This window comes from Odocoileus virginianus, chromosome 5 (genome assembly GCF_023699985.2).
Source record: "Odocoileus virginianus isolate 20LAN1187 ecotype Illinois chromosome 5, Ovbor_1.2, whole genome shotgun sequence".
Classification (NCBI taxonomy): Eukaryota; Metazoa; Chordata; class Mammalia; order Artiodactyla; family Cervidae; genus Odocoileus; species Odocoileus virginianus.
In genome coordinates, this window is record NC_069678.1 from 13,267,824 (window position 1) to 13,281,426 (window position 13,603).

Consider the following 13,603-nt stretch of genomic DNA (forward strand, 5'->3'; position numbering starts at 1 on the left):
CAAGTTATCATAAACAGGAAAGGGAAGACAGGGAGAGGGAGACGAAAGGAGGAAAGAGGGATAACTTGGCTAAAACTGGCATGGCAGCAACAGCTAAGGGACTGGGGCGGGGGGAGGGTGGTGGAGGTGTTGGTCAGAAATGGATTCAAACGGCCCTATAAGGTATTGGAGGGGCCCGGGGCAAAGCCCACGCTGACCAGGACAACGGAGCTGAGGAAAGTGGGACCAAGGAGCAGACTTAGGAACTACACAGAGATGGCACAGCTGTCACAGAAGAGGGCATTTCGGCTCCTACCCCAAAGCTCTGACGCCTGGGCAGGAACCCAGCCACGTCTTTGTTCCAGCTGGGTGCTGAGCTTACTGACCAGGAAGCCGCAGTCGTTTGAAGGGCTGGCTGAAGTTCTGAGGGGTGGCAGGGTGGCGGAACACTCTGCTGCCTGCTCCCAACCTTTTTTGTACCCCCTCTCCCTCTGCTCAGCTTCATTTCCGGTGGGGACAGATGTTCTGAGGCCAGTAAGGGTAGCCGAGGGTACAGCCTAAGTGGTGACTGCCCCCAGCCCTTCTCCAGTGGGTTCATGCCGTGGAATTAGGATAGCTAAGGTTGGGGGTTAACATCTCTCAGCCCCCTGCCCCTGTCCTGGTCCCCTGAGCCAGAGTTACAGGGCACCTTACTGAGACTGTCTACTGCATTAGCTGAGGGAGCTGACCTGATAAAGGGGACAGCTTAAGGGAGACGGGCAGGGAAAAAAAGGCATCTGCGCAGGCCATGGTGCTCAAAGGACTGGAACCAGAGACAGAGCTGGAAACTCGCGGCAGGGCCTTCTGCAGGCTCTGGAGGGGATTTGGGGCTCAGGGTAGGTAGGAGACTCCTCTCTGATACAAGAGGGTTTTGAGCCTGAGAGCCCTGCCTAGAGGAGGCTGGCAGGATGGAATAACCATGGGGAGACTGAGTCAGCTGGGTAATGTCCTTCCCCTCCTGGCCTGAGTGTTCCCTACTGGGGCAGAGTAACCTGCCCAGCACAGTCGCGAGGCTCCCTTTCCTGTATATTGCTCATTCGGCTTCTCCATCTGAGGTCTCACTAGCCCTGGGCCTCTGAGGGGGTGAAATCAGCAGGATGGTGTGGGGGTGCCCATGGCTGTGGGAAGGGGGGAGAAGGACGCTCCACTGCCTGGGTCATCGGGGCTGGGCCTGCAGCTGGAGCCTGGGGGAGGACCCCGGCCTTATCCTAGGGCCTGGGAGGGGCCCTACGGTGTAGGGGAAGCAAGTGCTTGGGATGACAAGATCCGCCCTGACTACCTCCAGTTCCCTGTCATTTCCCCTCTCTAGAACTCATCTTCTGATTTGGTTGAACCAAAAAGTCAGTCACAAAGGGTTCGAAGTCCCTTCTAGCCCCAGAGTCCTGCTCTGCAAAGCCCCTTGCTTGCCTGGTCTCATCTGATCAGTACAGCAGCCCCACAGGCAAATAAGGCATTCCCTCCATTTCAAAGGAATGTAGGGAACTGCGCAGAAAAAAGCTCCCCTGTTACAGGTTGGGCAGTGTGTTAGCAAAGAAGCGCAGCAGAAAGCTGACAATGCTGGTTGTCAGGATCTTCCCACCCAATCTGCTGAGCCTACCCGCAGCAGTGAGGAGCACTCGCCCCTTTCCAGCAGGCTTTGCTCCTTCAGAGACACCAAGTCGGTCACTAGGCATTCCTGGCCGCTCCCCAAACCTGCCCGTCCTGTTCTGTCCTGAAGACCAAGGAAAGCTCATCTGCTGACTTTGATTTCCAGCTCCTGCTATACAGCCAGCCTCTCCTTTTTCTACCTCCTCCGCTGCCACAAGAATCAGCCACCAGGTGACTCCCTGAGTCTAATCTCAGACCTTTCTTGCACTTTCAGCCTCTCCTCCCCAAAGCCATCTGCTCCCCTCCCCTCCCCTCCACACCCCACCTGCCCCGTTTGCCCTCCCACCTCTTCTCTTGCTCAGGAGGGAGCTTAGACCTATAGACAGAAGGAAGTGGAACCCCACTCTGTTGACTCAGCAACTGTATTTCTCCTGGAGCTGATTAGCACTGAGTGGAAAGGAGGGAAATTGACTAGTCACTGGGGCTGGCCCGGTGGTGGCAGCGCCTAGACCCAGGGACTATGTCTTCAGGGAGGGTCTGGGGGACTTCTGTGATTCTGGCAAGTACACAGGGGCCCTTGGGAGGGAGAGAGACCCTGATGGACCCTGATTGTCTTGACTGAACTCTCCTAGAAATGAGAGTAAGAACAGGCTGGGCCCACAGGAATACCAGAAGCCTTGTGAGTGGTACCCAGGGTGGGGGTGGGGAGCAGTCTCTGCTCTGAGCCCTCAGGGTGATCCAGGGGCAGACACAGTCCTGCCTCAGAGAGACCCCGTCTGAGACAAAAACACAACCCGAGGCTGATTCTTCTAGGTGGTTGAAGCTTGATGGAGCTTGGCCACAGGGGCAAGAGGCCCTGAAGTGGGTCTGGGAGAGAAGAGGAAACATCATAAGAGGAACAGGGGATGCCTAAAGCCCAAGGTGGGGAGCTGCTACAACGGGGTCCCCTATCCTTCTAAGGGGCTCACACACATAGGTTAAGAATGCCCCCTCTCCCTTCCAGTCCTGTGCTTGGCAGGGGCGTTGAGGAAGGAGGTGCTGGGGCTACCTTTCAACCACTCCCCTCCCTGCCCCTCTTTCTTTCCTGGCAGCCCCCAGGCGATGTAGTCACCCCTCTGCCCCTGGCTAGCTGCCTAGCCCACCCCAGTTAGGGAAGGAATACTTTTCAGAGAGCCGTCTATGTCCCTCGCCTTGGTGTCTCCCCACCCCCAGCCCATAGATCTGTGACCCTTGCCCAGGTATCTTTCGACCACCGACCGTTCTCCCCCGTTTGACAACTTGCCTTCTGCAATATAAGAGTCAGAGACAGAAGGAGCCTGGAGTATTTGAATCCCTGTTGGGGGAGGTGCTTGGTAATGATTTATTAGCCAGACAAGAATCAACAAACAAGTTCTAACATCTGTTCTCGCCAAACCATTCCTCAGACAACAGCAGCATTGGACCAGGGCCCAGACTCCAAGGCTCGAGGGCCAAGGAAATCAGACTCCAGGAGGGGAAACCAGGGCAGTGTTAGGACGCAGCAGGGCCCTCCTAGCCCTATTCCTTAGAGGCAAGCACTGAGCCACTGGATTCTTGGAGATTCTTGGGAGGGAACCAGAGGGTGTGTCCCTAAAAGGAAGCAGACCCCACATTTGCTCCTCTGGCCTCCAGGTTTCTTTGTGTGGGCCCAGACCAGTTAGGGGAACAGGGCTAAGCTGGGATCTGGAGGAAGGGAACCAGCACCCAGGCCCTCATGCAGTAGAACTCTGGAAAGCAGCCAGATTTCTTATCTGAGGAAATCTCAAACATTTCCCATGGAGAAGAGTTAGTAGAGTAGGGTACAGAACAGAGCACTAAACAGAAGAAGCAGGAAGCCTGGGTTCTAGTCCTTGACCTTGACTAAGCCATCATCCTTCTCTGGTTTTGTTTCCAAAAACAAAGCTGGAGTTGGACTTGATCAGTGAGGGCAAAGGAGATGCTGCTCCTCTTTTCTCACCCATGGCAGACATCACTAATCAATCACGGTGTTCTTTTCTGCTGAGTTCAGATATGACCTTAACATCCTTTCCAAAGCAGTGCTCCAGGCAGCCACAATCAATGGATTGGAGTTGGCATCCGAGGTGACACTTTTTTGCCATCTTTGCAATAGATGATGGCTGAGGTCCTTTCCAGCGCTGATCACCTACAGTTTGTTCCATCCACATTTCCTGAGAAGGGTGGCTGGGTGTGTGTGAAGGTCTCTGGACCCGCTGTTCCAAGTTATCCTTCCCCAGCTCAGACTCACCAGCTACTGAGGAGGCCCCAGGGGGAGCCACGCCTGTCCTCTGTCCTGAAGCACTTGTCTAGAAAGGTTGTGGGGGAGAGTGTGCCCCCAGCGGGGTAGGGGTTGGTGCGGCACAGTAGGGCCTTGTTCAGCCAAGGAGTTCTCAGAATGCAGTTGTTGGCCACCTGGATTCTGTAGAGAGAAGGATGGCCCCAGGTCATACCCTCTACCTTCTGCCTCCTAGACTTACCTGCAGCCTCTGATCTTAACAGAAATTGGCCTGCAAAGAGGAGATCTAAACCTCTCTCATTCATTCAACAAACATTTCCTGAGCACCTGCTCTTTGCCAGGCACTGTGCCTGGTGCTCTGGAAACAAGAGATGAACAAGTCCCATCCCTGCCCTCGGGGAGCTAATACTCTGCTGGGGGAGGGGGGTATCAGTATCAACCATCAGTGACATGACAGGTGTGTAGAAAGCTTCTGTGGTGAGGTCAGGGAAGTCTTTGCAGAAGCGGGGAAGGGTGGGCAAGCTGGAGGATGATTAGAAGGTTGCTGGGCAGTAGGAAGGTACGTTTGTAGGAAGTAGCTATAGGCAGAGGGAATGGCGTGTGTAAAACCTTGGAGGGTCTGAAACCACTTGGTGTATTTTGAGAAATGTGACCAGTTCAGGGTGGATGGGTGCAGCTGGTGATAAGACTGAGGGGGTGGCTCCCCACCCCACCTGATTATAGAGAGCTTCACGGGCCTGGTAGCTGTTTTAGAAAGACTGTTTTGACTTTCTTGGGGCAGTGGATCAGAAGTGGCAAGACTGTTGGCCAGGAGATCACTTAAGAAGCTCTTGGAAAGTCCGGATGAGAGAGGATGGGAGCTAAAACTGATGAAAGGAAAAAGATATTTAGGAAAAGACCCAGCAGGAATCAGTACTTATAGGGGAGTGAGGGTGAAGAGCGGGGAGATGTCAAGGAAGCCCGGCAAACCTGGCTTGAATAGTTGGATGAGATACCAAATGGGAGAGGGAACACGGGAGGGAACAATCAGGGGAGTAGGGTGAGGACACTTGGTTGTGCTGAGTCCAGGAGGCTGTGGGATGTTGGGGAGCTGAGCAGAAGCCTGGAGAGAAATTCACATAGAGACGTGGACTGCTGACATCAGCTCTAGAATGGCAGTCAGGGGTATGTATAAGCGTGATCAGGCACAAGGGCTGAGGGGGAGCCTCAGATGCCAGCGTTGGGGCAGGGAACGGAAGTGGGGGGCAGAGGCAGAGGGATTGGGTGGGAGCTGCAGTCTAAAGAAACAAGATACTGACTTGACCTGATCAGTGAGAAGTCTGGGCAGGTGTGAGGATTGCAGGACAGGGGGCATGTGCAGAAGGAGGGGACAGGCAGGCACCCCCTCCCCTGAGCTCATCTGAGGTGCCATGAAGGACTCCAGATGCTCTTCTTCAGGAAGGCAGGGCCCTGAAGGCTGAGGGGAGGACCAGCTGAGCCAGCATGAGAGAGGCCCAAGTTCAGACTGGGGAGGAGAGGTGACGTGAAGGCCAAGACTCCTGCCATGGAGGGGTTAATCTCAGGGGGTTCTGAAGAGGGCCAGCCAGGTGGGAGGGACACAGGTGCAGGTGGGCGAAGGCTGAGGGGACCTGCAGGGCCCTCTGCTTTCTCTGAGAAGTGGAGAGGGTGAGGACTTGACACAGGGGAGGCAGGTCCCAGTAACTCCAAACAGAGGGGCCTGGAAGAGGATTGTTGGCAGTCTCAACCCTCTGTTCTTCCCATCTCTGACCTTCATTCACCCTGACCCCAACATCCAGTCTGAACACCTTCTCCACCCTTTCAATCTAGCTTTCAGGAAGTCTTCCTTAGGGGTCTCACTTTTCTCTGCACCCCCATTTACCTGACTGCCTAGGACAGGCCTGGACTGGCATTTCCGTAGGACTTCATGCCTGAGGATGCAGTGCGGGTCCTGACTCCTTGAATCAGGCTCCCTCACCTCCACCTCGGCATAAATGTTGCTGGGGGCTTCCCCAGGGCTGCCCCGGCCCATGGCGTAGAAGTCGATGGGTTCATCAGGTTCGTTGTAGATGGGGTTGGAGGGCTTGGGGGGCAGGGTTGGGCGGGGTCTCGGAGCAGGGCTTGTGTAGACTTCCGGCTGCAGCTGAGGTTTGGCGGGGATGGGCGGCTTGGGCCTGGGCGGCTGGGAGGGCTAGGACAGAAGGCGAGCAGGGAGAATTGTTGTTCAGTCTCTCAGTCACGACCGACTCTGCAACCCCGTGGACTGCAGCACGCCAGGCTTCTCTGTCCTTCACTATTTCCCAGAGTTTGGTCAAACTAATGTCCAATGAGTCAGTGATGCCAAGGGGGAGAGTGGGTCACCCTAACCCAGGCAGGGCCAGAGCTGGAACCCAGTCTGAGCCTCCGCCCCCTTCAAGCCTTCTTCCTACCCACTGGCCCCGCCCCCTCACACAGGCCGCGCCCTCCTTTTCGTCCCCAGGCTCCGCCCTTCTCTCAGGCCCCGCCTTCTCTCCCAGCGCTTCGGGTCACATACCTGCTTTGGCTCCCCAGCTCCATCTTTCTGCGTCGGGGCTGTACTTCGCTCGTTTTTGAGAATCGGGCTATACTGAAACTGTGAGTCCTGGCTTTTGCTTCCAAAGTCTGATTCTTCAGTCCTTAGGGACAGCCCTGCGGGCTCGGGAGCCTGCGGGGGTCGGGGCGGGGGTGGGGGTGGGGGAATGGGGGGGAGAACAGGGTGGGGGCGGGTGAAGAGAAGAAAGAGGTCTGGGGATGTGATGCCGGAGGGATGGCTGGTGGGAGCGGGCAGGTGATCCACGGAGGGCAAAATAATCTGGTCCATGTGGAGAATGTCGGGGTGGGGGTGCAGCAGGGAAATTTGGGTGGCGCTGGATTTCTGGGTGAGGCATAGGGCATGGAGATGGCAAGGAGACTGGGAAGTGGGACAATTGCTCTGGTCACAGGCGATATTTAGCGTTTAAGTTAACTTCACCTGGAACACAGGCCCAGACCAGTCACCATTTGTGCCTGTAGTTGTAAAACTGCAACCAGGCTTCACAAGTCTTTAGCCTAAAATTTTTCAGCTCGGGGATAGATCTCCAAGACTTCTGTGCCCATGTTTACTTCTGCAGCTGCAAGAGGAGTACATTATACAGCTAACAGCCAGATATTTTAGGGACAGAGACACTGCCTCAGGGGAGATGAGCCTTATAGGGTTCCTTCCCATGTTAGGTGTGCCTTTAGCTCAGCATTTATCACTGGGTTCATGAATGTTCTCCACATGCATGATAATTTTGAAGGCTCAGCCCATAGGGTTTTTCTCATTTTTCTGCAATCTGCCAAGTGCCTGTCTCCATCTGACAGTGTTTGGGCACTTACTGCATGGATTCAAATCAGAATTCTTTTTCCCCACCCTAACCCCCTAAGAGGTCTTAGCATTCCCTTTATGAATATAAAGTAGCACCTCTGGGACTTCCGTGGTGGTCCAGTGGCTAAGACTCTGTGTTCCCAATGCAGGGGACCTGGGTCGGGGAACTAGATCTGACATGTTGCAACTAAGACCTGGCACAGGCAAAAAAAAAAGCCCCTCTACCCTGTTGCTGAAACAGCAGCACCTTAGGAGTCAACCCGGACACTTCCCTCCCTTCCTCCCCACGTCTTATGGAGCACAAGCCGTGCTCCTTCCACTGCCTAAATATCTTCACATCTGCCCACGTTCTCCCTGCCCACAGCTGCTGATCCCGTTCAGGCCTCCTAAATCCATCACCTCCTCCTGCATCATCTTGCCCTGCCAACCCATTCTCCACTCTGTGAGCAGAATGAACCTGCAGAAGTTCCTCTAGCAATCCTTCCATGGTTGCCTGTTGCTCCGGGATAAAGCCCAAACTCCAGAGAATGTGAGTGACAAGACCCTCTGAGGGCTGGTCATAGAGCTTGGTCTCTGACAGCTGTGCCCTCGGCTCTCACAACTCCAGCTGGCTCCCCTGTCCACCAGACTTCCCTACATCCTATTCTCACTGCTTAGGAATCTTCAGGTCTCTGCTTATTCCTCACGAAATTCCACACAATAGTCACCCCTAGGCACAGTCCCTTCCCAACTTCTTTGAACGAACTCCAATCAAGCTCCAAGCAGCTATTCTTGCCCAGGTCATCAATGACCTTCTGTTGGCCAAATCCAATGGTTAATTCTAGACCCTCTGGCACCCGCACTTCCCTGATGGATTTTCTTTGCTTGGCGTCTAGAGCATCACACTCCTGGTTCTTCTCCTCTCTCTCTGACTGCTCCTTCTCAATTTTCTTTGTAGGTTCCCCCTCATTTCTGCAAACTCTCAATGCTGGAGACTTGGTATTCTTTTCTTTTCCATCTATGCTCATTCCTGAGATTTCATCCCCTCCTGAAGGCTTTAGAATTAATCCATCTACATACTGATGGCTCCCAAATGTTGATCTCCAAACTAGACTTCCGTCCTCAAATCCCAGTCCATATATTGCAACTGCCTAACTGGCATCTCCATTTGGATACTGAATGGATGTCTCCAACCATGAATGTCAAAACTGAACTAACTCATGATCTCCCGTCTCTCCCAGACTTGGTCTTCTCATAGCCTTCCTCATCTCAATCAATACAACTCCATCTTTTTTTTTTTTTTTTTTTTTACAACTCCATCTTTTAACGTTCCTCACTCAAGCCTGCAAAAACCTTCTTAGCTCCACCTTCCAAACTGACCCAATGTTCCACCTCCCCACCCCTTCACCTCTACCAACACGGTCCACGCTGCCGTCTTCTCTCCTGGAGTATTGTGGTGGCCTCCATCTGATCACCGATGCCCCTCCCAAACTTTCCAGATCATGTCACTCTTTAGCTTGTAACTGCCCAGTGCATCTCATGTAGATTAAAATCCCAAATCATACAAGAGTCCACCGGGCAGTCCTTCACCCCTGTGATTTCATTTTTTACCTCTCTTCTCATGCTAGCTTCCTCAGTGCTTATTCACACACATCAAGGATCCTTCTACCTTAGGGCCTTTGCACCTGCTGTGCCATCTACCTAGAATGTTTTTCCTCTAGTTATCTGCATGACTTTCTCCCTTACTTTATTCAGACCTCTGTTCAAATGTCCCCTTATCAGAGTAGCCTTCGTTAAGGTCCCTGTGTAAAATAACCCCAACTCTGTCACTCCTTGTTTCTGTATTCTATTTGTTATCTGTATTATGCATTCATTGTCTGTCTCCTGTCACTAGAATGAAAGCTCCATGAAGGTAGGGACATTTGGGTCAATTTTGTTTGGTGCTATTTCCTACTGTCCAGATCAATGCCTGGCACAGAGTGGTCCCTCCGAACCGCCTGAACGATCTGGGGGCGGCACTCTCTGACATGGCTCCCCACCCTGTGAGCTAAATGGCACCCCACTCTGCATTTCCTCTCTCATCACACTCTCACACTTGATTCCTATTATTTGTCTTTGCCGCTGGTAAGTAAGCTTTGTGGGTTTGACACCCATCTGTCTTGTCTCAGTAAATATCTCTTAATTTAAAAAACAAATGGCCCTGGGAATTCCCTGGTGGTCCAGTGGTTAGGACTTGGCGCTTTCACTGCAGACTTCAATCCCCGGTCTGGGAACCAAGAGCCCTCAAGCCCAGCAGCAAGGCCAAAATAAAGCCACAAAAACAAATGACTCCTGGGCCTAGCTGACCACTCCCAGCCCCTCCAGTCTTTGTGTGACTGAGCTGGTTTCTCAAGGACCCCTCCACCAGCACGCATCTTTCTGGAAGGACAACCAGCAGAGATGTGTGGAAAAGGGATGTCTGCGTCCTCCGTGGGAATGGGAAAGTGCCTGGCGAGGTCCTGAGGCCTGAGTTCTGCGTGCGGCGGGAGTGGGGACGCCCTGGCCTGGGTCCCCGGGGTCAGGGTCAGTGTCAGGGCCGGGATGGGGATGGGTACCTGGCGGGCGAGGGGTTCAGTGAGCGTCTCCCCGTACGGGCTGAGCGGGCAGGCCGTGTAGTGCAGCAGTAGGTCCTGCAGCCGCGCGTGGGCGCTGTCCTCGCCCAGCACCACGTGGCGCCCGTCCCCCAGCTGGGCCAGCAGGAAGTGGCGGCAGCAAGTCCGGCTCCTGGAGGCACCAATCAGGATCAGATCTGCTCCCCCTTTCTGGCCAGGACACCAGCACCAGGCGTGATCTCTATCCGCCCCAGCGTCCGGGTCTCCTATCCTTAGTAGCCTGGGGGCTGGGCTTAGACCCCTCCGCCCCTGCTGGGGGTCATCATGAAGTTCTGCGCCTCACGCGTTCTTCAGCACCAAGTCCCGCCCCCTGATTAGCCCAAAGTCCCGCCTCCTTGTTGCCCCCCTCCCCGCCCTCGCCACGTGCAGTGCTGGCCCCTCACCTGTAAGTCAGCACAAAGGTCACGGCGCTCTCGCTGAAACGCACCAAGTAGCATCCCTGAGGCTTAGTCTCCAGCAGCCTCTCGGCCTCTCTGAGGATGATGGAGAAGACACGAAGGGCTGCTCAGACTTCCAGCCTCACCTCCTGTCTCCCCGGCTCTCATAGGGGACCCCTACGCCCACCCAAGCCTGCTTAAGTGGACAGAGAAGGGCGGAGGTGGGGGAGAGAGAGGATGTGGTCACCGTACTCCCGCTGCAGGGACTGGGCATGGACACGGACCAGGGGTTCCACTCAGGAGACCTCCCGGCCCTGCATCCTCCTCTTGGCCCCATCCTGGAAGGGCAGCCTGGAGTAGGGGGTTCAGGGGGTCAGCGCTGTGGCGGCAGCCACGGGGATGGTATTAGACTTCTAGACTTCAGAAGTTGCACGGAGGAGGTAAGCATAGAGATAGATACAGGAGAAGTGAAGCCGAGAAGTGGAGGAGAAGGGAGGAACTGCGAGGGAGGGAAGACAGGAGAGGGCTGGAGGAAGCCCGAGGTAAAGATGGAGGGAGATATGGAGGGAGAGAGATGGAGGCCGAGGTGGAGAATGAGCACTAGAAGCCTTAGAGACAGGAGGAAAGTGGAGGCACGGGGTAGGGGGTTTGGGCTTGTGCCTCTTCGGTGATCTCCCCCAGGAGAGCTGCCTTAGCGAGTAGCCTCAGAACCTGCAGGAGTCATAGCCTGGCTTGTAGCCTCAATCTACTGATTGATGGCAGGACCCAGGACTGGCCCCTGCCCTGCTCTGAGCCTGTTTCTTCCTCTGTGACTCACCTCCGGGTGATGAAACCGTGGAACCAGATGGGGGCCGCCCCGTGCTGTAGGAGCTCATGGGCCTGGGTCTTCTGGAACCAAGCCCGAGTCTCAGCCTGTAGGATCAGAGCTTCTTCCCTTGGCACCTCGTCCTTCCCAACATCCTTTGGATTGCAGGCAGCTCCTGGGGCCTGGAGAGGTGCCTGCATAAGAGAAGTGTTCAAGGAGGGGAGAGGTAGCCATGATTCTAAGTCAGCGGCCGCCTCCTTATCCTTACACCTATCCGCTCTTCGACTTGTGGAGAAAGCTCCCTGTCCCCATTCTAGTTGCCTATTTTAGGGTATCGTTTCCCAGAAAGTCCTTCCCAAAGTCTGACTTGTTTAGCTCAAGCTGTTTTTGTTTCCAGGGGAATTTCCTTCCACTTCCCTCTGTGTCCTGTGGGCCTTTATTCCAGTAGCAGTGAGCTGTTTAACTGTGCTTCAATGGGAGTGAGGCCTTCCAGATGGACAGAAAAGCTTTCCCTGGCCTGAGGGATGAAGGGAACTCTAGAGGCCAACGAGGGAGGGCTCACCCTACTGTAGGAGGGACCAAGCTAGTTCGTAGGGAGGGTTTCCTACTGACCGGATGGGTGAGGGGGACTGAGATGAGTGTGGTCAAACGAAGGCCACGGACAGAGATGTAGATGCCTCCTTCTGGAACTTCAATCACTGTACCCATCACTTACGGACTCGCCCTGAGCTTCCCAGGGACAGAGGAGTAGCGAGTGGGCCATTCAGCCACTGAAGGAGGTGCTCCTCCTCTCCTTTCCCTTTCTCTGGGCCCCCAGCCATGCCGGCAGCCCCTGCTCATTCCTGCTTTGGCCTTTGTCCACCTGCAGGCCCACCCCCGTGGGAGGTGGGAGTAGAGGTGGAAGCACCCCCCAGGTTTCCACTCACCACAGCCTGGCCAGCTGGGGCCAGGCCCCCCGCCTCGGGGGCCTGGAGTCGTGGTCCCAGAAGCAAGCCCGGGCCCTGGCAGCTCCTGCGGTTCAAGTTCAGGGGCTGGAAGGTGCTGAAGGTTACAGCGGGGGCTTCTCGACTCCCTGTTAGCACAGAGAGGTTTCTCAGTCAGGGCCTGCGTCTCTGTCTGCCGCCCACCATTCCCCGAGGCTCAGGCTCAGGCCCTCCACTTCCCCCGCTGCCCCGGCAGTCCACTCATCGGGGACCTGAAGGACAGGCACAGTCATGACAGCAGGAGAATGCAGGAGGGATGCAGAGATTATTTCTCAGGGAGGAGGCGTAAGGAGCCCAGGAGGCGTAGAGGGCTCTCAGGGAAATTGGGTCCGGGGAGGAGCGCAGGGAAGCCAGCTGGCCCAGGAGTTCCGGAATCCCGGAATGGAGGCAGATCTCCTCAGTGCAGGTCCCGCTTCTGGCCCAGGCTCCTCTGCCTCCCACCCCACTTCATTCTCCTGCTTCCTCCTCTCTCCTGTCGAAGAAGCTCTCCGCAGACCGTGTCCCCTTTATCCTCAGGGCTGCATGGGAGTGGAGCCACCCGAGGAGGGGGACCAGGGGCTCTGGGTCTCCTGCCAGTCAGCCTTGTGGCCAGGGTGTGGCCCCTCACCCTCGAAGTGGGAGCTTAGGCCCAGAGAGGAGGAGAACCGGGCTCGTGGGGGTCTTGAGGTTCCCTCCCACCCACATTCTCCAACTTCACACTTACCTTGGGGGCATATCTGGGCCAGGGGGAACTCCATGGGGGCAGCCTGAGAAAGGAGCCCCTGGAGCAGGGTGTGTGTGTATGGGCTCTCAAAAGGTGTGCATACTCAGCAACTCATCTCTCCTCTCACCCCAGCCCCCTGGGGCAGGAAATGTCGCCTCACCCACAGCCCTAGCTTTCGCAGAGGACTCACGTCATGGAAAGCCGTAAGACAATTGTCCCTCCCCCGGAAGCCAGGCGCTGGAGGTGGTGGTGGTGTGGTATTTGTGTCATTGTGTGTCTGGGTGTGCTGCTGTCTTATCTCCATCCCTCCTGATTCTACACGCCCTCGCTCCAGACTGGGGCTTCCCTTCCTCACCCTCTCTCTGGTCTCTCTCTCTATTAGCAGTGGCAGTGGGAACATCAACTTCAGAAGAATAAGCCTTATAATGTGAAGGGTTTCAGGTTCCTCGAAGATTCATACGCAGGACTTTGCTCTTAGGACACACGAGGAGGGGAGGGGGCAGAGCTGCAACAGGAAGAATGTGGGTCAGACTTTTGAAGGACCTTCTGAGGTCTTATGAAACCTGTGAGACAAGGGGGTATGGAGGAGGAAGCCTGGCTTCATCTTCAAGCAGGTAATGGAACTGGGTTAGGACAAAACCAGCCATCCTGGAGAAAGGGAGAGGGGATTTCCTTCAATTAAGCAGGTCATTATTAGCAGCAAAACTATCAGCAGTTGTTATTAATGACTTCCAGGCTGATGTCTTAAATCTGCAGTGGGCTTGCGTCTCCTGCCACCCTAGAGGACCAATCCCATTTCTGTCTTGTGATCCTCACTAATGAAGAGGAGATGGAGGAACATTATCCCCATTTTCCAGATGGGTAAACTGAAGCTCAGAGAAGTTAAGT

General features: G+C 55.1%; 1 protein-coding gene across 2 annotated transcripts; it reads right to left on the reverse strand.

Annotated features, from left to right (window-relative positions):
- Window positions 1-2,927: 2,927 nt before the first annotated feature.
- Window positions 2,928-12,867, reverse strand: SH2D2A (SH2 domain containing 2A). 2 transcript variants are annotated; one of them, XM_070467522.1, is made up of 8 exons: window positions 12,716-12,867; window positions 11,956-12,101; window positions 11,042-11,211; window positions 10,231-10,320; window positions 9,791-9,959; window positions 6,387-6,536; window positions 5,736-6,044; window positions 2,928-4,039 (listed from the first exon to the last, which is right to left on the reverse strand). In XM_070467522.1, exons 1-8 carry the CDS (start codon window positions 12,747-12,749, stop codon window positions 3,872-3,874), a joined length of 1,236 nt encoding a protein of 411 aa, XP_070323623.1. In that variant the 5' UTR covers window positions 12,750-12,867; the 3' UTR covers window positions 2,928-3,871. The 2 variants fall into 2 exon arrangements, with proteins under 2 accessions (XP_070323623.1, XP_020766506.2); XM_020910847.2 differs by having other exon boundaries at window positions 11,042-11,223.
- Window positions 12,868-13,603: the final 736 nt, after the last annotated feature.

Excerpts from the sequence above, each read along its gene's own strand:
- SH2D2A (XM_020910847.2), bottom strand. The coding sequence starts at position 12,749 with ATGGAGTTCCCCCTGGCCCAGATATGCCCCCAAG. Across the intron at positions 11,224-11,955 it reads CCCCAGCTGGCCAGGCTGTG|GCACCTCTCCAGGCCCCAGG; the intron begins GTGAGTGGAAAC and ends TCTCTTATGCAG. Across the intron at positions 6,537-9,790 it reads CTGAACCCCTCGCCCGCCAG|GCTCCCGAGCCCGCAGGGCT; the intron begins GTACCCATCCCC and ends CGACCCCCGCAG.